At 36.4% G+C, this 26,663-nt stretch overlaps 1 protein-coding gene across 3 annotated transcripts in view; it reads left to right on the top strand.

Moving 5' to 3' along the window:
- The window catches only part of LOC119777104 (CUB and sushi domain-containing protein 3-like), a 319,759-nt gene that overhangs the window by 280,129 nt on the left and 12,967 nt on the right, over positions 1-26,663 (top strand). For all 3 annotated transcript variants that reach the window (XM_038275900.1, XM_038275898.1, XM_038275899.1), the window contains exons 61-63: positions 8,697-8,870; positions 9,362-9,435; positions 11,573-11,684. In XM_038275900.1, coding sequence (XP_038131828.1) covers positions 8,697-8,870; positions 9,362-9,435; positions 11,573-11,684 — 360 coding nt within the window. The remainder of the gene's footprint in view (positions 1-8,696; positions 8,871-9,361; positions 9,436-11,572; positions 11,685-26,663) is intronic.

Below are 26,663 nucleotides of genomic sequence, written 5' to 3'. Positions count from 1 at the left end.
ATAAAAAAGAAAGAGAAAACATTTATTGCATATTTAACGCTACTACTTAGGTGAAATGTGGTAGTGACAACATTATAGTGGGTTTTTTTTTTTTTAGGATGGCAGATGAGAGTTAATGGGAAAATAGATAGAGAGCATATTTATTCAGAATCATTCAATTTTAATTGAGTAATCACAAAAGCAACATCATCGTCAAAATGATATTTCTTATTCTACTTTGTAGATATTCTTATTTTGACATGTCTCCCAATGATGTTTCCTGTCACTTCTTTTGCTGATTCAATCTAGCTATGAAATGTGCATAGCTGCCATATTCAGCAGCTTTTTAGACATGCTTAGAATTCTATTATTCTCAGCAACACTTCTAAGAACAATTTCTGGTTTTACCTTTGAAGACTTGTCAAACCACATATTGTGCTTATCCTTCCTAACAAGTAGCAGCTGCTTTTGTGCTCCCTTGGGATCTAGAGTGCAAATAATTTGTACAGGTGCAGAGCTGCCACTTTCCCAGCCCCTATACTCAGAGTGGGAAACATATTTTAAATGATCTCTGTCTAAAACAAATCATAAAAACATCACAGCATTTCTGTGGTTGGTTAAGATTTTGCTTAAATATTAATGGAAATTGTTCTAGTTGTTCACTTGTAAATGCGAAAATGGAAATTAAGAGTTCTGTATTACAAAGCCTTTCATGCAATACCCATTCTTTGAGCTCTGAAATATATATATTTTTTGTACTAAGAGTCTCTAAAAGTCCCCAAAAATTAAATTTAGTCTCTCAAGATAAAAAGGATATCTTCAGATGTTGTTTAGGTCACATTTTCTCAGTCTTCTCATGTTTCTCCATTTATGTTAATGTTTTGTCATCATTTGGTTCACAGTATTGGCTCACAGACTTCTGGTTGCAATCCAGTCACTAACAATACTTTTTTCTCACAGTATTTTAAATGTTTTTTAGAAATAAATGTCTACTCAAATTGTGGTTGCATTGATCGTTTGAAAGATTTCTAACATGTAGCTTGTGTGAAAATATTTTCTGTGACATTATTGAAAAAAAATGATAGCTTGTGTTACTACTACGAAATGCTTAGTGTTGGCCTAGTGGGTTGGAGCAGTGCGCTTGAGCTCTTAGAAGGGTGCAAGTATCCCGTTTGATCCCCACAACCTCCACTGTGGGTTCCTGAGCAAAACCCTTAACCCCACACTGCTCCCTGGGCGCCACACAATGGCAGCCCACTGCTCCACAATGGGATGGGTTAAATGCAGAGGTAAATTTCTCCAACGTGAGATCAATAAAGTTCAATTATATATTATTGTTACATTTTATATAAAACTTTTTAAGCCATTCAAAGTCACCTTTAGGCAATTATACGATTAAGAATGCCTCTAGCACTACTGATTATAAATTTGGTATAAAATATAGTTGCTTTCTTCAAACCATGCAGAAAAACCCTTGACTTCAAAGATAAGCCGCCTCTTCTTGTCTGAGTGCCGTCGATTTCAGAAGCATTATCATCCCACTTTTAATGGCTGAACAAACCTCTTGAGTTAAAAAAAAAAAAAAAAAAAAAAGATTTTCTCATGTTAGATATTAGCTAAAAAGATAGGTTTCTGCTCTGTAGAGATTAGCTGCTGTAAGACCCTAATCTCAATTATGAGCCAGAATCAGAGCACTTTGTACCCCCCATCACCCTTCGCGCTGACGGGAGAATGCAAATAATTGTTAGAAATGGTGGCACAGCATGGTCAAAGTAGGTGCTTCCTGGATTGGGCAGTATTACATATTTATTCTAAAATTTATGATTTTCTTACGTATTTATTCTCCATTTGCTGGTTTTCTGACATATTTATTCTCCAATTGCTGGTTTTTACCAAACAGGAATGGGCTCATTGATATTACGCAAAGATGCATGTAACAAGCCAAATAACTTCTTTTTTTTTTAAGTAGAACTTGATGAATGAATAGCACTATAACATAGTTAAAAGCTCAAAAAAGTTGGTTTTCATCATGTAGGCCCTTTATCATGCTTAATGATTAAAAGAAACAGTCATTGTCATTGTCATCCAACTTAACTCATGTTAGGGGGCGAGGGTCTTTGCATTAAAGGAGGCCTCATAAAGCAAGTTGGTTAAAGAATAATGAAAAATTCTGACCTAAGTATTTTAGTTCCACTTTATTTAGACCACAACTAAATGATTTGAATAGGGAACAAAACCTTTCAAAACAGGAGACAGAAGGTGTTCTTTAAGAACAAAACAAGGGAACAATTAACAAAACCAATAAGCTCTCTAATACAACAGAGCTAGAAAAAAATTTTGTTCATCTAAACTTAAAGATTAATTTACAAGAGCTTGACTTACCAAATAAGCTAAATCAAAACAGCTTTCAGACACTGGTATAACTAAACTAATAAACTATGCTTCTTCTAAGATTCCTAATTTAGCCTTTAGAAGCCCTCACATTTTTTACATATAGTATAATACAAGCCTTAAGCCAAACACTCAGTTAATACCTAGACCAGCAAGCAGCTACATTTAGCTAACAAACATTTAATACCAAGCTAAGGTCAAACATTTCCAATTACATCCAAATAAGGAGGCAGACTGCTGAGATTAATAACTTAATCCACTGTTGGTGCGGTCGGTTAAGATCCCTGAGCTTCTTCTGTGGTTGGAGGAGCAGAAGATGAACAGTCCAAGCAGAAAGTAAAGGGATGCCCATCAGGAGAAGTCAGCGGGTGTGAACTGCACAGCTTGCCCAACAAATCAGTACAAAAAGCAAAACAAAATGGCTTCAGGAGTAATGCTATCAGAAATTAACAATTTATAAAGTTTTATTCTAAAGTAAACAAGTAATTCCTTTTAAATTATGTTGATTTGAGTATTGGCCTAAACTAATCATACTTATATTTCCAAAAAATTGAGCTGCTCTTTGCTGGAGTGGACTTTGGTTTTCTAACAAGAACATAAAGTTACCATAACAACCACAGCAAAGGTTATAGGCTCGACCTAAAAATGTGATCTACAGTCAGAGGACAGAATAATGCACAATGCGGTTTCCGGATTTTTTTTTTTTACTTATAAAACTGGAGCATTTGACCCACTGCAGGCCCATCCTGCTATCTAGAATAAGAGGGATTGTATCATTATCTTAATGCAAAACCTAAAACAGATTTTTAAAGTCCAGATTTGTACTTTATTTATGCCTCATAACCAAATGTGTGTTTACATTCAGCTGCCTCAGTATCTGTTCTCATCCCTGCTTTAGTCAAACTTGTCATTTAGTCATGTAATGGATAGGTTTCCACATGGTAAATGTACCATGTCCAGACACTGTCCACCTCAATTATGATGAGCAGTGACATCCCTCAACACACTGCAATCATTTTTCCACATCAGCACCTTCTCAACAACCTCCTGCTGTGATGTAAGCAAGCACTTTTTGTTCCTGTCTGGTGTTTAGTGTGTCTGACCACAGAACTGTTTTTAACCCAGTAATTATATTTAATAGCTCCATCGCCAATAACATAGGTGCAGGTTTCGACAGTTGTGCAAAGCTGACACAAGACGTGACTGCACATTAATAACCACTGCATTCAGTAACCATGTTTCTGTAAAGAACTTGATTCCTCTGCTGCATACTCAGCGGCAAAGCAGTGATGAATTACTTTTGTTTTACATAAGCAAACACACGATTCAAAGCAGTGAACGAGGAGAAGATATAAAATGGTGATCATATTAAGTGTAGAAGAGGCTACTTTCTATGTATTAAAATGTCAGTGAAGCACTATTTATACCAGTCCCAGGTATTAGCAGATGTGAGAAAGGGAGTCATCATAAAAAGCTAAATCCTTAGTGTTAATGCTTACTGTGTATCATAACTATACCCTGTGCATTTACTAATATGATGCATTTGAAAACCTTAATTAATTTAGGTAAAATAACACACACTGAGCAAATAATAAATAAAAAGAATAGTAAATAAATCAGGGCACGTAACACAGACTTAAAAATATTCACCCCCAATAACCACAGAACCTGAAAGAATTAATGAACAATTTTTATTTAGTCACAATTGAAGTGTTTTCTCAAAGAAAACAAACCTGTAGAGGATGTGATTTTGTTAGAACAAATTTCTGTTTTAAAGTCACGGCTCCCCTTCCTTTTCATAGCTCACATAGCAAAGCTGCACTGCTGTGTATTTTAGTTATAATTGTAAATCATCTTCAGCTCTGCGCATTCAAATTCAGATCAGCAAAACTGTGAGGCTCTGCAAACACAAATCTTTTCTTCAAATTTGCAGCCAAACAGGATTAGGATGCATGTTCATGCTCTCTCTAACAGCACACAGGGAAGGGCTAAATTCAGTGTTTGAGAATGCCAGTTTTTAGTTTTCTGCAGAGATACTGTTGGTCTATGATCCCAACTTTGAATCTGTGTATCTGGCCTTTGCATACTGATGAGTTCAAAGCATTGATAATTCATCAAGGAAGAGGCGAGGCAGTGAGAGAGAGAGAAGAAAAAGTTTGGCATTTCTCAATCTGACTCCTTCTACACACATACATAGACACATACTCAGCAGCACATTAAATATGCTGAGCTTGGTTTGGCTTGGGGGCATTTTTCTTATTTATCCATAAAACAGTACATTATTTCCTATGGCTTGAAATTTGACTGATGTGCATGTCACCTGTTCTGCCTGCATTGTCAACGCTCCAAGAAATACGAACAGAATGCTAAGGTTTACTGTGCCACTCGATAAGGAACAAGGATTGTTTTCCGATCCATCCAGAGGTTGGTATATTTCTCTGTTGTCAAAGGAAAAGTGGTTTGAACACGGTTGATACTTTTCATTAAAGACTTGTTGTCTTGATATTCATTTACCGTGGGAGTACATGGTGCTGAAAACAATGACTTCTGAGATATTTTGCTGTCTGAAGTTGATCCAGTCATTCTAGGACAGTCTTGATTTTAATCTCTTTTTGTGGGTATCGGTTGTGTCACGGATTGGCTGTTGGACGCCCTGTTAGTTCATGACTTGCAGGAGGATTGCAAGCGGGAACTTATCTCTCTCAGCAGACCTCCGTGCAGCAGCACATGCCAGGTCTGGAGAAGCATCTGCCACATTATTAGCTTGATCCTGTGGTGCCCTGGCTGCATGACTAAATACTTTGACTCCCCCCCTCTCTCTCATGCTCACCAAATGCAGCTGAACCACGAACAGCTAATAAGCAACATTTACTGATCACTGGGGTCATAAGTGGTAAACAGAAAGAGGCATTGGGAGAATAAAGGGTTGCTTACCTTCCAACTATCTCAGCATAAATTATTCCAGCCGGTTTGATTGGATGCCTGTGAGCAATAAATTGATGTAGCAGAAGTGGAAATCTATCAGGATTCTCCTGCTTAGGCCGTGGTTGGAGTCCCATTAAAATAAGCAATGTAATACAAGAGGCTTAGAGAGCAGTAAATGGTTCCAGTTGAGTTAACCCCTAGGCCTTGTCAGAGAAATTAATATTTCACTTGCTAATTATTTTGATCTAAAATTTAGAGCCATGACCTTCCTCAAGTCCGTGTTGCTGCCAAGATGAATATTCACACACCTACTGTAACAACTCACCCACAAGCCTGATTGCTGGAAACACAAAAGTGATTAGACATGCACTATTTATCCTGCGACAAGATTGTCCAAGTATCTGCATGTGTCAAAAGAACTTTCTACAACCCGAGGAATGTAAAAAAAAAATGAATAATTCCCCTCTTGAAAATGTTTCAACTAAAATAGGAAGATTATAATTTTTGCGGTCATATGAATATAATTAAAAAGCCTATCAAAGAGAGCAAAGCACAAAGCTGCAATTTAATCTATTATGGGGACTTCTAGTCTTATCAAGTATGGCTACAGCAGTAGCCCACAATTATTCCTGAGTTAAAAGATCTGCAATCCTTCAACTACCTGCAGTTTTTTATGGGTGGCAAGGTAACAACGATCAATGATACATTTAAAAAAAGGAAAAAATACAATAGATTAACAAGTAAGCTTAAGGTAGAATATCATTGCACTGTCCCGGTATTTGGAAATCATTGTTGAAAAACAATTTCCTTAGATTAATCATTAGAGACCCAAGTTTTTATCACTTTTTATACTTTTTTTTTACTTATCCAAGCATTTATTTTAAGGTTTCAGTAACACTCAGCTCAATAAAAATATAAATAATGAAGAATTTTTTTAACCTAAGAAAAAAAAGAACTTTCCCTGGCGCTATAAAAAACATTGCACTACAGATGGACAATTTATTTTTAGGTTAAAACATTGCACACTAACTAAAAAAAGAATGAGGTAAAAAAATGTAATTAAAAACATTCAAGTTCAGAAAAATGATTTTTTTTTCTCTGATTACAGACTGTATAATTAAATACATGAATACGGAAAAGTATTACGTAATTGGAAAATGTGGGCAGCATTGTGTTTAATCCTGTGTGCAAGGCTAACATTATATAAACCTGAAGATTTACTAAATGTAGGAAATTGTGGTAGAAATTTGTCTTTTTTGGCTTTAGTTCAGTCTGGAGTTAGTAGACAAAAGTACTCTGTGGAGACATTCAACATCCTGTCACTTTCCATGTTTCAAGATGAGCAGCAGCTTGAGACAAGGCCACACTTACAGACATGGCTGGTACTGAAGTATATAAGGAATTTTACAAATCAAGTGGCAGAGAATACTTGCTGATTGCAGGTTTGCACTACAGCTTGAAACCCTAGTTAGCAGCTGTACTACAGTTCCTTGGGAGTGGGAAAGAATCCACTGAAATTTGATTGTCATTGGTTCTTTGGACCCCACCATAAATTTGAATCCTGACAAATCGTGTCACACAAACTCTTCCCACAAAGGTTGATGGGATCAATCATGCCAAACACAAACTCCTCCTGCACCCAAGAAACTCTCACTTAGGCGCTGCAGAGACTCCTACTTGAAAAAAGTGCTGGGAAAGGGTCAAAAAGTAACTGTGTTACTGTAGCCTTAGGGAGATTGTGAAACAAACTCTATTAAATGTCATACTTGGTTCACTGTGTTCTTAAGTGCAGTCAGCCCAGCCGCCTGCAATGCAATTCTAGAGCACTTTTTTGCTTCCCTTTGCTGAAGATGCTGGTTTCATTTTCCAGTGGGATTTGGTCCTATCCACACTACCTAAAGCACCAATGACTTGTTTAATGCAGATTGGCCAAAAAATTAATAGACCTAAACTCCACTGAGATTGTATAAGGCTCCACACTGATGTATTATGTATGTAAATGCAGGACGAGTCAAGTCCTGAGCGCATGTAGTAAAGAAAATTACTTAAAAGGAAGTTCTTTCAGTATGTTCTTTAGAAATATTTGTTAATTTTCTGTGACACATTAATTTCAGTTTTCAACAGCGGTTACTCATATACCACAAAAAAAAAAAAATGAAATATACATCCATCTTCTTCCACCTACGTATCTGTCAGGGTCAAAATGTCTGTGGGCTATGGCAGTCTATTGGTGAAAGGCGGGGTACACCCTGGACAGGATGCCAGTACCACAGGGCAACACGGATACAACCATACACACACAGCCCTGAAAAAATAAGATTAAAATTTAGCATGAATATCTGTTTCAAACAGGTATTTTCTCCTCGTTTTGTTAAACTAGGTAAGACATTACCAGTGCAATGAGAGGATTTACTTTAAATATAAGAAAAAAATATCTATTACCTTATATTAATTACATTGCCAGATATGTGACCATTTTATTAGTCTGTCCAAATTAAGGAAAAATTCACATAATTTAGGAAATATTTACTTATTTGTAGATGATTTTGCAGTGTACTCATAAAAATGACCAGAAATGAGTGTGTGAGATATTTTACTGTAATTACTCTGTAGTTTCTGTAGTTTCCCTTTTGTGAATGAATTACTTACATAAATGATCTTCCTTAGTAAAGCAATCAAACACAGCCAGTTACTCCAACTCTATCAATCAAAACAAATTTTGAGGAAACATTTCTCCAGGAATGAGCGGCAGCAGAGAGCTGAGATGTAACTGTAGGTGACTGGCTGAGCTGTAATGTTCAGCATGTGTGAAACACAGACTGAAAGGAGAAACCTTGGAGACCAACAGATTGAATGATAGAGTTCCTAAAAAAGCCACTCGCTGAGGTCAAACACTAAATGTTCTTGTGATTTGCTCAGTATGTCGGGAAGAAAGACGTTATCCATGTTGATTAGAAACAGCTCTAATCTTAAGGAGCTGCTCACGTCATTACCAGCAACATTGACTGACAGCTGGCTACTTTGTTTTATCAATGCATGTTCCTCTTTACTTGTTATACTGAATCCACTCGCAAAGTTTACTGTATTTTCATGCAAAAAAAAGTGTGTTAAACACTATGGCTGTTCCTTTTTTCAAACTGTGTGACTATTGTGAAATTCTGTTTTCTTTCATTATAAACAATAAACATATACACCTACATCATTATCTTTAGAGCCTTAAAACAGCTACACATATATATATATATATATATATATATATATATATATATATATATATATATATATATATATATATATATATATATATATATATATATATATATATATATTTATTTATTTTATTTTTTTTTGTTTTTGCTTTTTTATTGTAACATGTCTAAAATATTACTTTCTATCTTCAGCCAAGTTCTGCGGAGATCCTGGTGTGCCTTCCAAAGGACGGCGAGAAGGACGCAGTTTCATTTTCAAGTCAGAGGTGGCCTTCAGTTGCAGCGCCCCCTATGTGCTTGTCGGATCAACAACACGCATTTGCCAAGAGGATGGGACTTGGAGTGAATCTCAACCTCGATGTATAGGTATTGTATTTCTCCATAAAAAATCATTACATGTATTTTGTTAGGATTAAAACATGTTAATTTTCTTTTTACTGAAATGAAAGACCAATTTTATGAAGTAGTATTCTTGCAATCCAATTAAAATGGCCAGTATTTTGATTAGTAAACATTTATGGCAAATTATCTTGATGTTATCAGGTAACAGTAAATAAAGTATTTTGTTGTGCTTATCTTAAGTGCATAAATGCTAGAGAAATGTTTCATCACATTCAGATAATTGCCAAATTAGTATTCATTTCAATTGAATTTTAGAGGTAAAAACTCGTTGTGAAGTGGATAAATCCTTCCCAGGTGATTCTGCTCACGTTAGCACCCCACTTCAGTAATTTTCTGCCGGTACATAGCACTCCTTGGAGCTATGACTTTTTAATTATCAATCTTTTTTTGTTGTCATATTATATGCTTTGCTGTTCTTGTAACTCTGCTATGCCCACAATGTTTTCTTTTAACAGAGCCCTCCAGAAGCACATGCGAAAATCCAGGAACGCCTGAGCATGGCTTCATGAATTACTCTACAGGTTTCAAGGTAAGATGAGCGAAAGGGACTATTTCAAAATGTCTTAATGCTCTTTGATTTTTTAGATAAATGCAAAATATTGTTTTAAAAACCCAAGCCACTGTAAGCAATACTGAAAGCCGGATTTTGAGTACCTTTTTTTTTTAGTTCCAGCCATGTGAAGGCTGAAATACTGGGAATTCAATCTATGAATCCTCTCACATTTCAAACACTTTTTGAGCAAGACACTGTGGGAGAGCTGGTAGCTCTGTCAGCACTGTTGGACCAGGATGGAAATGGTAGCATAAGCTTTAAGTTTCTTTTCAAGGATTGGCTCAACTTTTTATTTTTTCTAGTATTATTTTAATAGCATGGTACCTATTTTTAGTAATGCTATACTCAAAGTTATGCTTAACTATTCACATTTAATTTGGTCTTGATATTTTAAAACAAGATGATATAGTTAAGTGTAAAATATATTGAATATATGTTAGCAAAAGATCTTTTGATTTGCTTTGTAAATAGATGTAAACTCAGCCGTTTCACTCTGAAATCATCCCCTTGAACTTATTCATTCAAGGGAATTAGTTCCTAGGTAGAATTAATATTCTTAATATTTTTTGAGTACTAAGAATTACTTTGTCACCACAAATTAGTATTTTATTTCTTGGAAAATTAGTCTCTTGGAAAAGAATGGGTAATTCTTGAACACACTATGTATGTTTTTCCTCCTTGTCAGTTTCCGGTGTCTGTAGTATCCATATCTAGTTCTTGTTATCGTTTTATTCAACAGATGTTTCTCAACAAAATTCCAAAATTCTCTACTTGATCCTCAAGTATCCAGTGGTTTAGACTACAATAAAAAAAAAAAAGTCTAGAAATGTAACCTTTAATCTGAAATTAAGTTGTAAAGACTTATCTATTCATTCTACATTAATAAAGTGTCTTTCTAGTTTGAGCAGCTCTGCTTTGGGGGTATTTGGATGAAACCTAGCATCTTTAAAGGGTTGTCCCAGGCTAAATTCAACCTGAACCTGCATGGAAATATATATATATATATATATATATATATATATATATATATATATATATATATATATATATATATGTTTGTTTGTTTTTTATTTAGTGCACTGCAAAAACAATCCAGAAATAAGTAAAAAATGGCTTAAATTAAGTATATTTAGCCTTAATTTGAGCAGGTAAATAAGATGATTTGCCAATGGAGTGAGTATTTTCACTCTTAAAATAAGATAGTTAGATAATATTTACTTGAAATAAGACGATAAAATAGTTTTTTCTTATTTTAAAAGGAAATTGTCTTGTTCCATTGGCAAAGTGTCTTACTTACCTCCTCAAATCAAGAAAAAACACACTTATTTTAAGAAAAAATAACTTATTGAGATTTATATTTTTTGCAGTGCCATGTGTACTCTGAGACAGTGTGTCATTATTCAGTGTGTGATGTTGCTACCAGGAAAAAACAAAAAAGCTTGGAATTCATATAAGTGTATATAAAGGGGAACATCATATATTTCTCTTCAGATATAGTTTGGTGCTGTGTTTGTGGGTTTTAACTTTTGAACAAGTCGAGAAAAAGTGAAATTTGGTGTCACAAAATCAATATTAAAACGTGTGTGCTTGAGAGCTCCCATGAGTTGCTCTCACTCTCATTATTTCCACCCTTTTACCCTTACAATTTCTTCACAACATTCAGCAGTATCACCGATATGAAAAGTGTCACAATAAAAGCAGAACCGGCTTATACAGATTAGTGCTTGTAAATGTGTGCAAACTTGCATCATTATGCATTTCTGAACAACTTCTAATTACATTTGGACACCTCTAACTGAGAAAAATCTGTCTTCATGCTGGCTTTATGGGGTGTACTGAAATGGTTGCTGAAGGTGAAAACAAAATAATTTAAACTCTAGTAAAACGGACGACCCTGTGTAATCTCAGTATATCAGGGAAGAAAAAATAGGTTCTCGGCTTTGGAATAACTCTCTGTTTACCACAGCACAATACAGATAATCATTACAGTGGAGAAAAGAAGCATTTAGTCGTCAGTATTATTTTCAAGCTCTTTAGATTTGAAGCTGTGAGCTTATTGGCATTTACATCAGTGTATTGATTCTTCTCTTGTGTGTTGCCTGTCTGTGGCCAGGTGGGTAGCAGAGTAGACTTCCAGTGCCAACAGGGACACATACTACAGGGCTCTACAACAAGGCTGTGTTTACCAGATCTTACCTGGACGGGGATCCAACCTACATGTGTCCGTAAGTGATTGTTCTTTATTCTCTCTCTGTATCTTTAGATCTTTTTTACCGTCTTTGTTTATGTCCAATCCTTAAGTTTTTCTCTCACTATCTGTGCCGCTGGCTACTCAGCGGGTCTATCTATGCTCGTCCCTGCACCTCCTCACCCTCCCTGAAGCCTCTGTCAATGCCAGGTTTTCTCATTCGCTCCATCCTCATCTAACCTAGGACCTTCTAGTAGATTGCTTCTCGTGACTCAATCAACCAGTCATCATTCTGAGAGTGAAGTGTTGACCAAGATTACTGTCATTCTGTTTAAATAAGCTGAACTTTCGACCAGCAAACCAGGGCTGTGCAGTTTATCCCATTCACTTTGCTTGTGATGTGATTTGGTATTTTTGCGATCCCTTCATCCCTTTCTGCCACAGCATTTTCTTCTGGAGCCTTTCCATTTCAATTCACAGCAACATTTGCTTTAACAGCAACCGTTAACAAGATAGATAGATAGATAGATAGATAGATAGATAGATAGATAGATAGATAGATAGATAGATAGATAGATAGATAGATAGATAGATAGATAGATAGATAGATAGATAGATAGATAGATAGATAGATAGATAGATAGATAGATAGATAGATAGATAGATAGATAGATAGATAGATAGATAGATAGATAGATAGATAGATAGATAGATAGATAGTGTTAAGGAAGAAAATATTCTAACATAGTTAACTTTGGAAAAAGGTTGGCTGTTTCTCTTCCTTTCCCAGGTGCACTCGGCGAGCTGCGTGTGGTCACTATGAAAATCAGCAAGGCGTGTTGACATCACAGAATTACAGAGTTTAATCCAATATAAGACAATGCATAAACTTAGAAATAAGACAATGCACAAACCTACACCAGAAACTGCAGAACAACAGAGACATACATTCCATTACCTGACATAGGAGGAAAGAAAGCAAAGAGTACAGAGACATCTTTGGAGAGTTGCAAGGGCAAATCTAATCTGTAACTTCTATTTAGAAAGCTTTATCCTCTTGTATCTAATCCATTCAAAAAGGGCTGGCCCTCGGTCCTCCAACCAGACGCCATCTCTGACACTGCCTAGAGCTTCCCCTTATTTACTGCAAACATCTGGGGTCATTTGCTTCTTTGTTTTAACAAGAAAAGGCGGAAAGCTTGTCCTGGCATCTAGAATTCTTAGGGTCATAAAACACAAGATAAGCTTTCACAGACAGCTTGTGGAATGCGGGGGGCCTCACCATAAATTTTCAGGAACAAACTTAAATTTAGTAATCTGGTTCAAGGAAAGGTTATCTTCACAAACTTGTTCAAAATAAGAAATATGAGAAAAGGAGAGTATACAACATACCTTTTACACATGCCATAAGATTAACTGTATTAAAGTCTAAAAAATAATCATTTTTCTTTAACGATAGATAGATAGATAGATAGATAGATAGATAGATAGATAGATAGATAGATAGATAGATAGATAGATAGATAGATAGATAGATAGATAGATAGATAGATAGATAGATAGATAGATAGATAGATAGATAGATAGATAGATAGATAGATAGATAGATAGATAGATAGATAGATAGATAGATAGATAGATAGATAGATAGATAGATAGATAGATAGATAGATAGATAGATAGATTGGGAGGTTACATCTGCTTCTAGTTCATTAGAATCTGTAAAGGCCTCAACAAATTTGAAGGCATTCAAAACCATTAAGCAGAAAGTCCCCTTGAGGTACATCATTTCTTGTTCCAATGTGCCATAGGCAATATGGGATAAAAAAAAAGTATTTTTTATCTTGCAGCAGCACTTTTAAAGTATCTGTGTGTGTTTTATTGAAATAAGGGGAAGTTTCAGAGGGATTGTGAATCCTTTTTTATTTTTGCTTGCTGCCTTTTTATTGTGCATAAACACACTCATGGCTTTATTGGGTAAAGCCACCCGCAGCTAATACTCTGTATTCCTCCACTGAATTCCTATATTTACTATATGGTATTTTTACTACTTATTGATTCAATTTAAGATGCATTTTTTAACTTTGATTCTAGATGTAAGTCTATTAAAGGATGTCACACTTATGTTTTTTTTTTATGTGCCTTACTTACAACTTTAGCATGCACTGGTTGAATTGAGGTCTTATTCACATATTCAGCCAAGTACTCTGGGGGGAAAAAGTCTCTAGTCTTGCAAAACGTATTGAGGTCAAGTTTTTTGTTCTTTGTTATGCAATTAAATGCTGTTGCAGCTTTATTTTATTTACTCAAATGACTTTTGGAATGTCACATGGTGTCTGTGAACACACGTCCAACCGACTGTGTCAAGATCAAACCATGGTTGACAGATAGCTGTAGATATAGGGAGAAAATTCACAACTTCCATTTAAAATATAAGAGTCCATAAACAAAAATACTTAAACTCCAAGTTAATTATATTTAATCTAAAGACTCTTGATAAAACTAATCTACTAAGTACACAAAGAAAAAGAAGTAGAAGTTGTTGAAAACCATAATCATAGAAGTATTCAATGACAGAGTTGGCATGGATTTTATGTTTCAGAATGTTTATGTCGAAAAGTTATGAATGAGGTCAGTTTAGCTTCTATCTAATTTAGAGCATTTAGAATGGTAAACCAATTCGCAATGCAAACCCAAGAAGTACATAATACATAGCTTGTTAAGATAGCAGACACGGGAGGACTCTTTTTCAAAGAACTCTTCTGTTACATTTACAATTAAATGCAGTGAGCATGTCAGAAAATGTTCCTGTTATACTGGTGGTTGAACCCTTTTTGATGAAAAATTGTTTTTACTTTGTTTTTGAAAACACTTTAAAGCATGTCTCCATTAGCCCCGAAACACCACACGTCATTTAGACATTGGTTTTTACGCTAAATCTGTTCGGCCCGTCATAAGCTACGTTTACATGCGCAAAATTTCCCCGATCCGATCCAAACCTTGGTTGATCGGAAATTCAAAATCTCTGTTTACATGGACACTAAATGAAATGATCCGATCATGACGTGTGTATACATGTACCAAGCGTTGGATCAGATTAAATCTTTTAAGCATGCGCAGAACTTCCTGCCAAACTTGGCAGTTCTGTCTGCTTCTGGTTTTTGGGAGGCCTGACAAACGATGCGCTCGGAGCGAGCGGAAAGAAAAAAGGAGAGAGGAGGAAAAAAGCGCTTGGCAGCGAAATGTCCGAGAGAAAATGTAGAGAATGAGCGATTGAACCGGCGTGGGAGAGCGAGTGGGCTGTGGAGAGGAAGAAGAGGAAGAGGATAAATTCCTGCTTCCTGCAGCTTTAAATGAACTTGACTGTATAAGTCGGCGTTCCTAGACTCCTCCCGCCATGTTGTTCACAACAAGAGCGAGAGCGACCGGTGGTTTCCTGTTGTTGACAAGGCGGAAAAACATCACGCTGACGTCGCACACATGCGCAGTGAAGATTATTTTACTCTTAAGATCCGAATGGGTGTTTACATGGACGCCAATCGGAATGGCGATCGGCAAAAACCACCTCTCTCTTTCGGAATTAAATTTAGATCCGATCGGACCGAATCGGATTAGAATCTTCAGTCTGACATGTTTACATGAAACATTTTTGATCTGATCAGGCCTTCAATCCGATTAGTTGTGTCCATGTAAACGTAGCTATTGTTTTGATTTAGTACAGAAATAGTTATTTAAAATTGGGCTGTGTTTGGTGGTTTGATTTTGTCCCACTTTAGTCCAATAAAAGACGACGAAAAGATGTCGGAAACCCAGTTTTCAATGATCTGAAAATTACGACTTTTCACCTTTCCCTTTTCAACCAAATGTAGATGATGTTCGGACTTAAATCATGTTGTCTTCTCAAGCTATTTTTTTTGCTCATTGGGAGGTGAGCTACCATGAGGTCACCATTATCTTCTGTTGCTTGTTCTACTCAACAGTATAATGCATAAAATGATCAAAAATCAATTTTTTTTAGCCGGACACTCCCTATCCTTTACCTTGCCAAACATGCAACCTCTTTTGATCTCCATTTTGGAAATCTGAGGCATCTTAATAGTTCAAGAGAGAACCAGCCTTTGTTGGATGTGCCTGTTTTCAGATGGCCAACTGGGAAGCTAGGTCTGTCCTTTGTTGGTCTCCTGGTTCCTCAGTCTTCTACCTACAAGTTACCCCTGTTAAGTCAGAGAGAGATGTTGCAGATGGTCTGTTATAAAGCAATATGGCTCTGGGATTAGCGAGCAGGACACTGAGCAGCCTGAAGGGTGAGGTTCTTTGGCCATGTTGTCTCTGACACCGTCCTGCACACTCAGACGATTATCCCTCCATTTTGCTCTTCCCTCTCTTTAGGTCAACAGGCAAAGAGCATGAGTGCGAGGGTTGCAATGTCTTTAAACTAATCACAGCAGGGGGCATCGCATGTCCCTGTGAGGAGTCTCTGGGAGTGTTTTGAGAGGAGGTTGTAAAGCTTAGGTTTGGAAAGAAAAAGCATAAATGGATGGATGTTGGTCACAAACGTCCCAAATTGACATCATGGTTTGTCTGCACACATGTGATCCTGCTTTGTTTTCATTTCCATTTGTTTTCATTTCCTCTCATTTAGTTGTCTTTATAAGTGTTTTGATTGAAACTGTTGAACTCTTCAGTGGCTCAAAAGAAAGTGAGGATTTCACAAAAAGCTGTGGAAATATTTTAGAGATGCCTGTGGAAACTTAAACATAAAATGTTGTCACATCTTCCTTCATAGCTGTGTGAAGAGAACTGTACTCTAAGGGCCGGATCTATCAAAGGTTTGCGTGTATAAAAACGTGAGCTATTTCACTGCGCACGCTAAAAAATGTACAAACTGATCTATCAACAGCGTGCTAAAAGGATTTGGTCTTTAAAACGTGCTAAATAGCGCGTCATATCCATTTAGTACTTTTTCTGCAATGAATATGCAATATGGGGTGTTTACACGCAAAAGTGCGTCTTGTGGGAGGAGAACATGTAAATATATTAATTTAGCACTCGAAAAGTGATTTATCAAACCTAAAAACAATTTTGCTAACGGTATCTGACTCTATATTTGACACGTTTCAAAAGAAGGTGCAAATGGTCTGTATGCGTAATTGCGCACACATGGCAGCGGTTATTGTCGCAAGAAGGAGACATCGAAATGAAGCAAGGAGACGCAGAGAACGCATTTTTTCACTCCGTGTGAATATTTTTGGAATGAACGAGGAAACGATCATCAAAACATGTCGTTTATCCAGCATTGCCATTTTGGAGCTGGTAGGGGAACTCCGAATGGATTTGGAGCCAGCCACAAGGAGGACCCACGCAATACCAGATATCACAAAACTCCTTGCAACGGTGCACTTTTTTGCATCTGGGTCATTCCAGCGTACGGTTGCAGCGAGAGCTGGGATCTCCCAATCTCGTTTTTTAAGAAGTGCTGTCCGACAGGGTCGGGGTTCTCCCCCTGCGCCTGTGGAGCAACATGCCAATGCTGCGGGGATGCGTAATCTCATCCACAGTCACTTCTTGTGAGCCATTTGGTATGTGCATTTTTCTACAGGCCAATACAAAACACCTGTTTTTTTGTTGTTGTTTTTTTTTTTACTGCAGTGAAGTAGAAATTCAGCCACATACCACCTTAGGGAATAAAGGCTGCCAAAGTTTTTTCTTTATATATCACTGTAAGATTTTAATTTCTTAATGCACTAGTTTGTAGAAACTACAAACTACTTTGCCGCAAACCACAAAACGCGCAAAACCATCATTTAAATAGGGCGTCTCCAACAGTTTTGCACCTGCCACCAGTTACGCAATCGCTCTTGATAAATCACCCACAAACCATGGTCCAGCCCCTCGCGCAAAATTCCAGTTTGCGAGCGCAAATTACTGCACGCAAAATTGGATCTTGATAAATCCGGCCCTAGCTGTTTTGTTCTGCAAAACAGTTAGAGTACTTTTATTTTTCCCTTATACAGCTTAAACGTCGCTTTCAACCTCTTATGTTATTTGGCATAAAGGTATATGTATAATGGGGTATATAATGGGTTAAATGCAGGGAGCGAATTTTCCCCATTTGTGGGGCACTAAAGGATATTTTTAGTGTTGCTTCCACACACAGCAATAGATATAAGCATATTTTATAATCTACTTCTCCTATATTATTTTGTGACTAAACATAAGTGCCAGAAAATACCTTGTCAGGCTTTTGCCTGACAGTTCATTGATTATTCGTCTGATTTTGACCCTCTCCTCTTGCTCCTCGTTGAATGATTCAGAAGGCTGTGCAGCACCTGACTTCTTAATGGCACTTATTTCTTAGCTGTGATGTGATCTTCAAATAAAGCAGCTGTCAGAGAAAATTTATCTCTAATAAACTCCAAGTTAAAGATGTGGCAAATTCCTAAATTGGTCTTGAAATTGGACAAGAAAACTAGCATATATAAGTTTAGAAATTTGAGCAACCGTATTATGCACGTCATCTTTGTGCAGAGACAAAGACTTTCCAGTCCGCTTTCACTCTTCCTAAAAATCTATTACTAGTTGAAGTGGTTTGAGCCTGCACGATACTGTGCCTGGGGTCTGGATTTCTTTTCTTTTTTTTTTTCTTTCTTGTACTATAACACGAGTAAAATGGATCATAAATGACTGAACTTAGATTTAAAATGTGCAGCTTTGAAATGGAAACCTTTTTCCCTCACTTTGAAGTTGTTGAGCACTATTTCTCTTTATATTCCCCAGGGCAAAGGTTGTGCAAGGTCACAGAGCTCTCATTATTATGGAAATAAAAATCAAAACTCCACTTATGTTGATTTAGGATGTAATATATTCCAGTAGAAGTATCTAAATGCTTGCACCTCAGAATGGAGAACAAAAGTCAAACTCATATTGGTCTTTTTTTCCTAATTAAAGCTCTTGTTAATCTTAAAACTGTTTTATTAAATTTAAAATGTAGACATTAAACTTTTCTCTCTTTTTTTGAGTTTTTACGGCACCAGTGGCTCGTTTTTTCAACATTAGGCTGACAGGAAAGGGGGAGAGACATGCAGAAAAAAAATAACAGGCCAGATTCAAACCCGGGTTGCCCGCGTCAAAGACTAAGGCCGCCGTACATGGGTACTGCACGCTAATCACTGCACCAGACATTACACATTTAACATGATTTGAAAACTGAAATAAAATGAAAGCATTAGATTAAAGTGTTATAAAATAACAACATTATTCATTTGCTTTTATTCTTACAATGGAACATGGAGCTGCAGTAATTGACATTGCAGGATTTGATAGACACCTTTAAGAGGCAACCCTAATAAAAGATCAGTTTCTGTCTTGATATATATATGAATGGATCAATAAGACTTAGTGTCTCCGGGTTCTAGATTTTATGTTTTTGTCTCTGTGTTTGGCAGGTGCAATTGTTACTGGGTCTATCTGTCATTTTAAATGAAGCACCTCAGGAGCTGCTCTCTAACATTGCTCCATCACATGTAGTGGCTGCACAATGTATTGATTTTTCCTCTGCCCTTGTCTTGTCATTGTTATGGCTAGAATTATCAAAGAAAAATGTTTTTGATCTTCTCTAAATTCTGCTGCCACTGCTTAAGAGATTAATTAGTGCTATGAGAAGCTATTCTACCCTAACCAGATTTCTTTGATTTTGCTTTTTTTATGTTTTAGATATAAAAATATTATTACAGAAAAGGGATGACCTCTGTAAATCCAACATACTCTTTATTTATTTATCAGATTTTTTTTTTATTATTATTGAAGGGGTTTGCAGTCATCTATAACCCCTTTTTACATTATGAACCAAAAATAAAGAATCATCTGAAATAGATCTCAAAACTATATGTAGACCTCAAATGTAAAAAACATAAAGTCATTAGAAACTGACTGATACCGGGCTCACACTGAATGTGGTGGTAGGGCTACAGTATGATGCAGTTGGGATGGGGATTCCCTGCGAGGAACTCAAAACATTAAATTCAATGAGTACACTCAAATTGTCCACTGTATGGGTGAAGTAAGGCCATGTCGCTCAACAAGAATTTTCCAAAAAAAAAAAGGAAACTTTTTTTCAGATACCTGGGTGGTCTCCCTATGGAGCTACAGTGTTTTGCATGGCAAAAAAGAAAAGTCAGGGCCCAGGCAGAAAAAAGTCACAGTGAGTTTCTAAATTAAATCAACCCACCACCTTAGGCTAGCTTTCAAAGGAAAACAAAATGGTGAAAAAAAAAAACAAAACAGCAGGGCTATTGGAGGATAAAAAGGGATATTTAATAATTGAACTTTATTGATCTCACATTGGAGAAATTTACCTGCATTTAACCCATCCCCTTGGGGAGCAGTGGGCTGCCATTGTGCAGCGCCTGTGCAGCAATCAGGGTTTAAGGGTCTTGCTCAGGGAGCCAGAGTGGAGGCTGTGGGGATCAAACTGGGTACTTTATAAGCTTCTTATTGCACAAGCGCACTGCTCTAACCACTAGTCCAACACTACCCTTATATGTGTGGATAGCGAGTTATGCACTACAACTCCTGGAAAAACTGACCCCAGCAAGGTTAGCTTGTAAGGTTTTACTGTTACCTGAAAAAAACTATTTCAGCTTATATCTGCTTTTATTTCATTTTAAGTGGCATTCTCATTATCTCTAAAGCTTTTACAGGAAATAGGTACTAAGTTTCTGCACTAAGAAAGTTCTACTATATGATCTAGGTTTACATTATACTCAAAGTCGAGGAACTGTAGTAGTCCTTTTTCCTGATTGTTTTTTTGCATAACAGATTTACTTCCATTACATATTAGTCTTTACTATCAAAGATTTTGTAGATTATTTTTTTATTATAGCTAACTTTTATGCCATGACATATTTACTTATAGCATCTAATGGCATTATGTCTTAAAGTTGTGTACAGTCTATTACACATGATGACAAGAAAAAAAAAGCTTGACAAAAAATAATCTCTTTAAAATAGACATATTTTTCTGAAAGCAGTTTAAGAAAAACAATAAGAAAACTTACAGGCCAATTTTACTACATAGCCCCATACTAGAGTATAAATAGGATGTCTCCACAAACTACCAGACATTTATCAGGTTGCTTGCTAAAACCCAGCAGAAGTAATATCTAACAAGAACAACTTTTCCACTCACCATCCTCTTCCATTAAGTCTAAAAATTACGTTTCATCCAGGCATTCCCTCTGCATCCTATTTCCAGTGATGTCGTTAAAATGCCATGAAGGTCTGATTTGCTAGTGTGCAGCTGTCTTCCATTTGACAGCTGGCAGCACGCTCTTTCACTAGCAAGCATCAAAATTATTTCACTATTTTCACATTATTGTTGATGGCACAGAGCCTGAATGTTCAACCCTGCAGTGTTCTTCGTGTTTGGGTGATTTGCATATGGTTTCATTTTGTAGAGACAGTTGTTGTTGGAAAAACATTAAACTAAACAAAATCCACTTGGGAGAAAATGAGCGTATTTAATATGGTCTATAAAAGGTCTGTGTTTTGGAAAACCAGCTTATTCATCTAGTCTAGATTCCTCTTTGACCAAAACTGTTCTCCTCCAATAGAATTAAAAGATCTTGTCATGTTTAGCTTTACATGATCTGCATTCTTTAACCCATCATTTTAAACCTGTGACATATTTTCAAAAATAATAAAGACAACTTAAAATAGAAACCTTAAAATAGTAATTGAGCTAGGGAATGGCTCAAATCCCTGGTTATTCTACAGTACCAGCTTCAAGTCCTTTTAGTGAATCTTATGGTGACCTTTAGGTACCTGCATCTGGACTGTTTATCCCATTCCTCCAGAGGACCCTGTCAAGGCAGTTATCTGGGGCAGAAATTTAAGCTGCCATCTTGATCCATGATCATATATGATTTGTGGGAATGAAATGAAGGGTTAGTTTAGTCTAGAAAGACCCCCAAAAGTCACTGACCTTTTAGGGTTATTGTGTAGGTAAAATGAATACTCATCAGCCCCATTGTAAGGACTTTACATGCTTCTAGAACAGTCATACTTATATCATTTTTTTACCAGTCTCACTAAGGTGCTTTAATGCAATGGTGATGATACAGTATTTGCCGAATTACAGTATGATCACATCCTAAATCTTTTAGACTTTTGCCTACAGTACATACCATATAGTCAAATGCAATGCAAAAGAATGTATTCAAATGTTGCTTCCTAGTCAGAATAAAGCTGTGGGCTTTCAATAAGCTCACATATCTGTGCATTTTTTAACTGGTTTAAATCAATATTCGAACCTTGGCTGTTTGGATTTGTTGTCAGTAGGAAATTCTCACAATCAACAAAAATAAAGGCTTAAAAACAATCTGAAATGTAATCAATTATCTATATTTAAGAATATATTCAAATCTTTATTTCATTCTGATTTTGATTCAAAAAGAGTTTATCTATGTATGCAGAACTGGTTGACAAACAGAGATGTTCAAAGCTTGGTACATGAGTAAAGAGGGCTACGTAGGAATAAATACTCTTTTCAGATGTTTCTTAAATAAAAAGATAAACAAAAATTATTTCATTTGAGATTGATGTGGCAATTTATGTTTATCTGACACACACAATTAATTATATATAGGGTTCAGTCTTGAAGATTTTAAATAAGGACCTTTAAATTGGGCAAAAGAAAAAAAATGTGTGCGCAATAAGTGGGTATTATAAAGGTGAAGTAGAATAATTTCTTGTGCAAATGTTAAGGGGTGTGGTTCTGCATTGTTAAAAGCAGCTGCTTGCATGTTGTACTGTCAGTTTGAGAGTAGCTAAATAAGAAAGATGAGGTTTTAAGTCATGTAGTTGCATGTGAAAAATTATCATACTAAATATTTTTAATTTACTTCACATAAGTATTTCAAGGTGCTACAAAAAAAACATAAAAATAAGATGCAAATAAGAAAGATTATAGTAAAATAAAATAAAAAATAGAATGTAATTAAACATTGAGAAAGTTGTGTTTGAGAAACATAGGTTAGGGGGGGGGGGGACTGCATTGATTTGGTGGCATAAATATGCCACCTTTAATCTGAAACAGAGGTTTTCATTCCTGCTCCTCTGCACCCAAAGTTCTGCATGCTGACTCTATGATCTTGTGAACGGTAAGGTGCCTTGAGATGACGTGTTGTGAATCGGCGCTTTATAAATAAACTGAATTGAATTGTTTTAGGTGCCTCTCCACACCTGAGTTAAATAAACAGCCAATTAACACTCTTCTGTAGCACTTGGCATTTGAGGAGGTAATGAAATAATTTGATTCAGGTGTGCTGGAACAGGGACTGTTCTATAGTTTCAATCTGTACCTTAGTCCAAATCTCATCTTCAGAAATTTTCTGACAGGGAAATGTACTTGTTGAATTAGAAATACACTGTGTCCAAAAGAGATGTTCTAATCCAAAATATGTATGAATTTCTTGAGGTCGTACCATGAGGTTAACTCACCCTTGCTGGATTACTGCCAGTCTATACAGTTTAACCAATCTACATCAGCGATAACACAAAGCTGGTTATCAACTTGCTAACTTAATCCCGGTTTGACTAATCATGAATCTGTGAATGCACACTTATATAAAGGGGTGGGTTCAAGGTATCAAACTAATTACCACCAGGAGCGCAGAAGGAAAAGCGCCATATTTCTCTTGTGAGGAACAAAAACTAATTTTACAGAAATACAAAGAAAAAAAACAGCTAACCCAGAAAAAGTCAAGTAAAGGTGGCAGAATCATAAAGACATGAAATATGATTTTAATAATGTGACGATTATAAAATTTCACAGGAATCCAAGTATTGACTCACCTGCAATGGGATAAAATCCTTCTTTTATAGTCTAGTGTTCAGGCACGTGGCCAGGGGAGCTGATGAATTTACTCATCAGCTGCATCAAGGCACTGGATACTTGATGGACAGCTCGACAGACTGTATTTTTTTAGAGCAGCTCAGCATCCCTGACAGTGTACATGAAGCTGCCGGTTGCGTAATATCACATGGCTATACAGTCTGTGATACAGTGAGGGCCACAATTCTGGGGGTCACACGGCCAACATACAGTTACAGGATAAGGCATATATATGTCAGTCTGACCAGTGAAACCCTGTATCGCTTATATTGTCGTAGTGATCCAAAGGATCTTCTTACAATTTGCTCTCTGATTTTTGTTTTTTAATGTTGCCTCATATATCAATTATACAAGAAAGAAGTGAATACCAATGGTTTATAAGGACATACAGGAGAAAACATATAAAGACTAGTAAAATGTCGATACGTAGGTCAAAAAGGAGGACAAGGACAATAAATCAATACATTACTTGTGAAAAGCATATTTTTTCTAACTTCTTTTTGCTTTTCTAGTTCTTGTGTGATTTTTTTCTTTAATGAAATGACACGCCATTGTCTCCAGAACATCTGATTGGCAGCTGGGTGGAGCGTTTTCTAGGATTCAGAGCAATCCTAAAACCAGCCTGCCCCAGAGCAGGTTTGATGTTCAGAGCATGTTATTATGGTGACTAGCCTTACTAAGAATGAATCCAACATTATGGTAGTGGAAAGTCAGGGTTCCTCTAACTTTGAGTTTACTTTTAAACATCTTTTTATTGTACATATTTCTTTGGCATATATCTGCTCCGTGTGTTTCTTGTTTTCTTTATTAAAAGTAGTCATCATTACAGTAAGTATCTCTCATCCCTGTCTCTGCATTTGAATATTCAACACTATTACACCATAAATTACATACCATTAGAAACCAGCTGGGAGATTTTAACCCACCAAGACCTTCTAACAGGGCCTGGAAGGTTGTGCCTCATGTTTTAGCTATAAAAGAGAAGGTTGGGAATGGCCTTCCCTCAGGTTGTCATTGTGTTCTGCTTTTCATTAGGCCTCTAAGCTAAGCTTCCTGGATGGCCCCCGTTGTTTCCACGGATTCTCCCACTAGGTTCATCATACACTGGAGAAAAATCTCAGCTAAAGTGTAAATCCATCTCGCTTAGATCAGGGGTCTGTTTTTTGCATGAATTAACAGTCTCTCTAAAAAGGTTGAAAACCACTGCAGTACCCAGAGCACCAAGGGTTCATGACCCCTACGTGGAAAACCTCTGGCCTAAAACATTCAGCCACTGCATTAAGCTGCACAGCATATGAGTTGTGACAACACTGCTATTGTCCTGATAAGTCCTTCTGACAAGAGGGGATTTTCTAATGGCTGCACTTTAACGATACATTCATGGTGTCTACATCTTTATATTGCATTTATGTACTTCTTGTACATGGAGAACACACCTTGAATTTACACCTTGAATTTAACTTTAAGGTTAAATTCAAGGTGTCTACATCGTTATGTTGCATTTATGTACGTCTTGTCTCCATTGGCTAATTATAAAAACAACTCCAATCATTGGCACATCCTTAAAAACCATTCATTTCATCCATTGCCTATATACCATCCCCTAAATAAATCAACAAACTAAACAGAGATCAAACAACATCACAAGGTAGCTTTATAGTGGCAAATTCTAAATTTTTATGTTTTTCTCTTGATGGAAGAAAGCCAAAAACGTACTACACCATGACCTTAAAACCAAAGTACTTGCCGAGCTATGGTTTATTTGTCCTGTTGCACCCCCTAGTAAATACATGTGTCTATATTGTCGTGAATAAATTACATCCAGATGAAGCCTAAGACAGAAATGTTTGAGGGCAAGATAAAAGTTCACAAGGCCAGAGAAGCTACATAGGCATTGTAAATCTTATGCCAAGCCAGTGAGTGGCACAGTGAAGCTGCCACACATGTAAAGGGGGAATAAAAAAGAAGAGCAGAGAGAAACTGTGAGAGAATAGGCATTTGTACGCACCAATGACTCTGGTATAAAATCTCAATTCTGTACATTGGCTTACATGCGAAAACCTGCCTGTTTGTACCTACTTCTGGGGTTTGGGCTGTCCACACAAGCAGCCACAGGTGTTGCCTTTAAACTATTTCATTCTGGGAGCAAAACTATGTTTTTGTTGCTTCACATGGACAGGACCCATCATCCAACAAGAGGTTTTTTAGATACACTAGGTCCTTGCCTTTTATGGACAGCCTCTTAGATTGTCTTTTTCATCATGGACTTTGGGGCCATTTGTATATTTCCATTGAGGGGGGATTGTGTTATAATCTGTTCTTATTACCACCCCATGAATCTCTATGTTCTTGACCTCTGTTAATGGGTAGTCCATATAACTCATCTGATGTCCTAATTTTTTTATTGGGCTTTTTAACAACACCATAGCATAATATGTTTGTGGATTTTGAAGGGAGTTTCTGTAAAATGATGTAATATTTCACTGTCTTACATGTAGTAGATATTCATGTCTTACTTTTGTATAAATCTAAATGAGCGAGTTTCTAAAATGGTTAAGATAATTGGCAGTTATATAGAGGCAAAGGCCAAAATTAACTTCTGCAATCTTAAAACATTGTTTATCTGCAAAGACTAATTTATAAACCTTAACACCATGGTCATGTTTGCACTAGGTTGTTATCTGCACAGACAATTTACACACTAAATATAGTCTGGAGATCATGTGCCACCAATGATCCTCTGCTTGAATCATACAATCACACACACAAGACCACTTATGCATAAAACCACCACTGCTGACAATCAAATAGACCATCAGCCCCTTTTCATAGACCGCACCATCACAAGCCGCTCTTTATTTAAATGCAACATGATACATTTCCCTTTTCCTGTTTTTCTTCCAAGTTGTTCATATCTTTTGTAAATATTTCTTATGTGTCTTTAAAGAGTTAAAAAGACTATTTAGTATTTAATACTTTGTGTTATTTTTCATTTGATATTGTATATTATTTATGCATTCTAAGCATGTGTTTGTGCAAAGTTTTATTATGGTTACCTAATGAAAACAAAGACCTTTGTTTCTTAAAGTATCTACTCAATTTGAGAAAAAAAATCTATTAATA

Source organism: Cyprinodon tularosa, unplaced genomic scaffold (assembly GCF_016077235.1).
Source record: "Cyprinodon tularosa strain WSP-4 unplaced genomic scaffold, ASM1607723v1 ctg98, whole genome shotgun sequence".
In the NCBI taxonomy this organism is placed as follows: Eukaryota; Metazoa; Chordata; class Actinopteri; order Cyprinodontiformes; family Cyprinodontidae; genus Cyprinodon; species Cyprinodon tularosa.
Note: the sequence above shows the minus strand (reverse complement) of the source record. Positions and strands in the feature narration are given on the sequence as shown.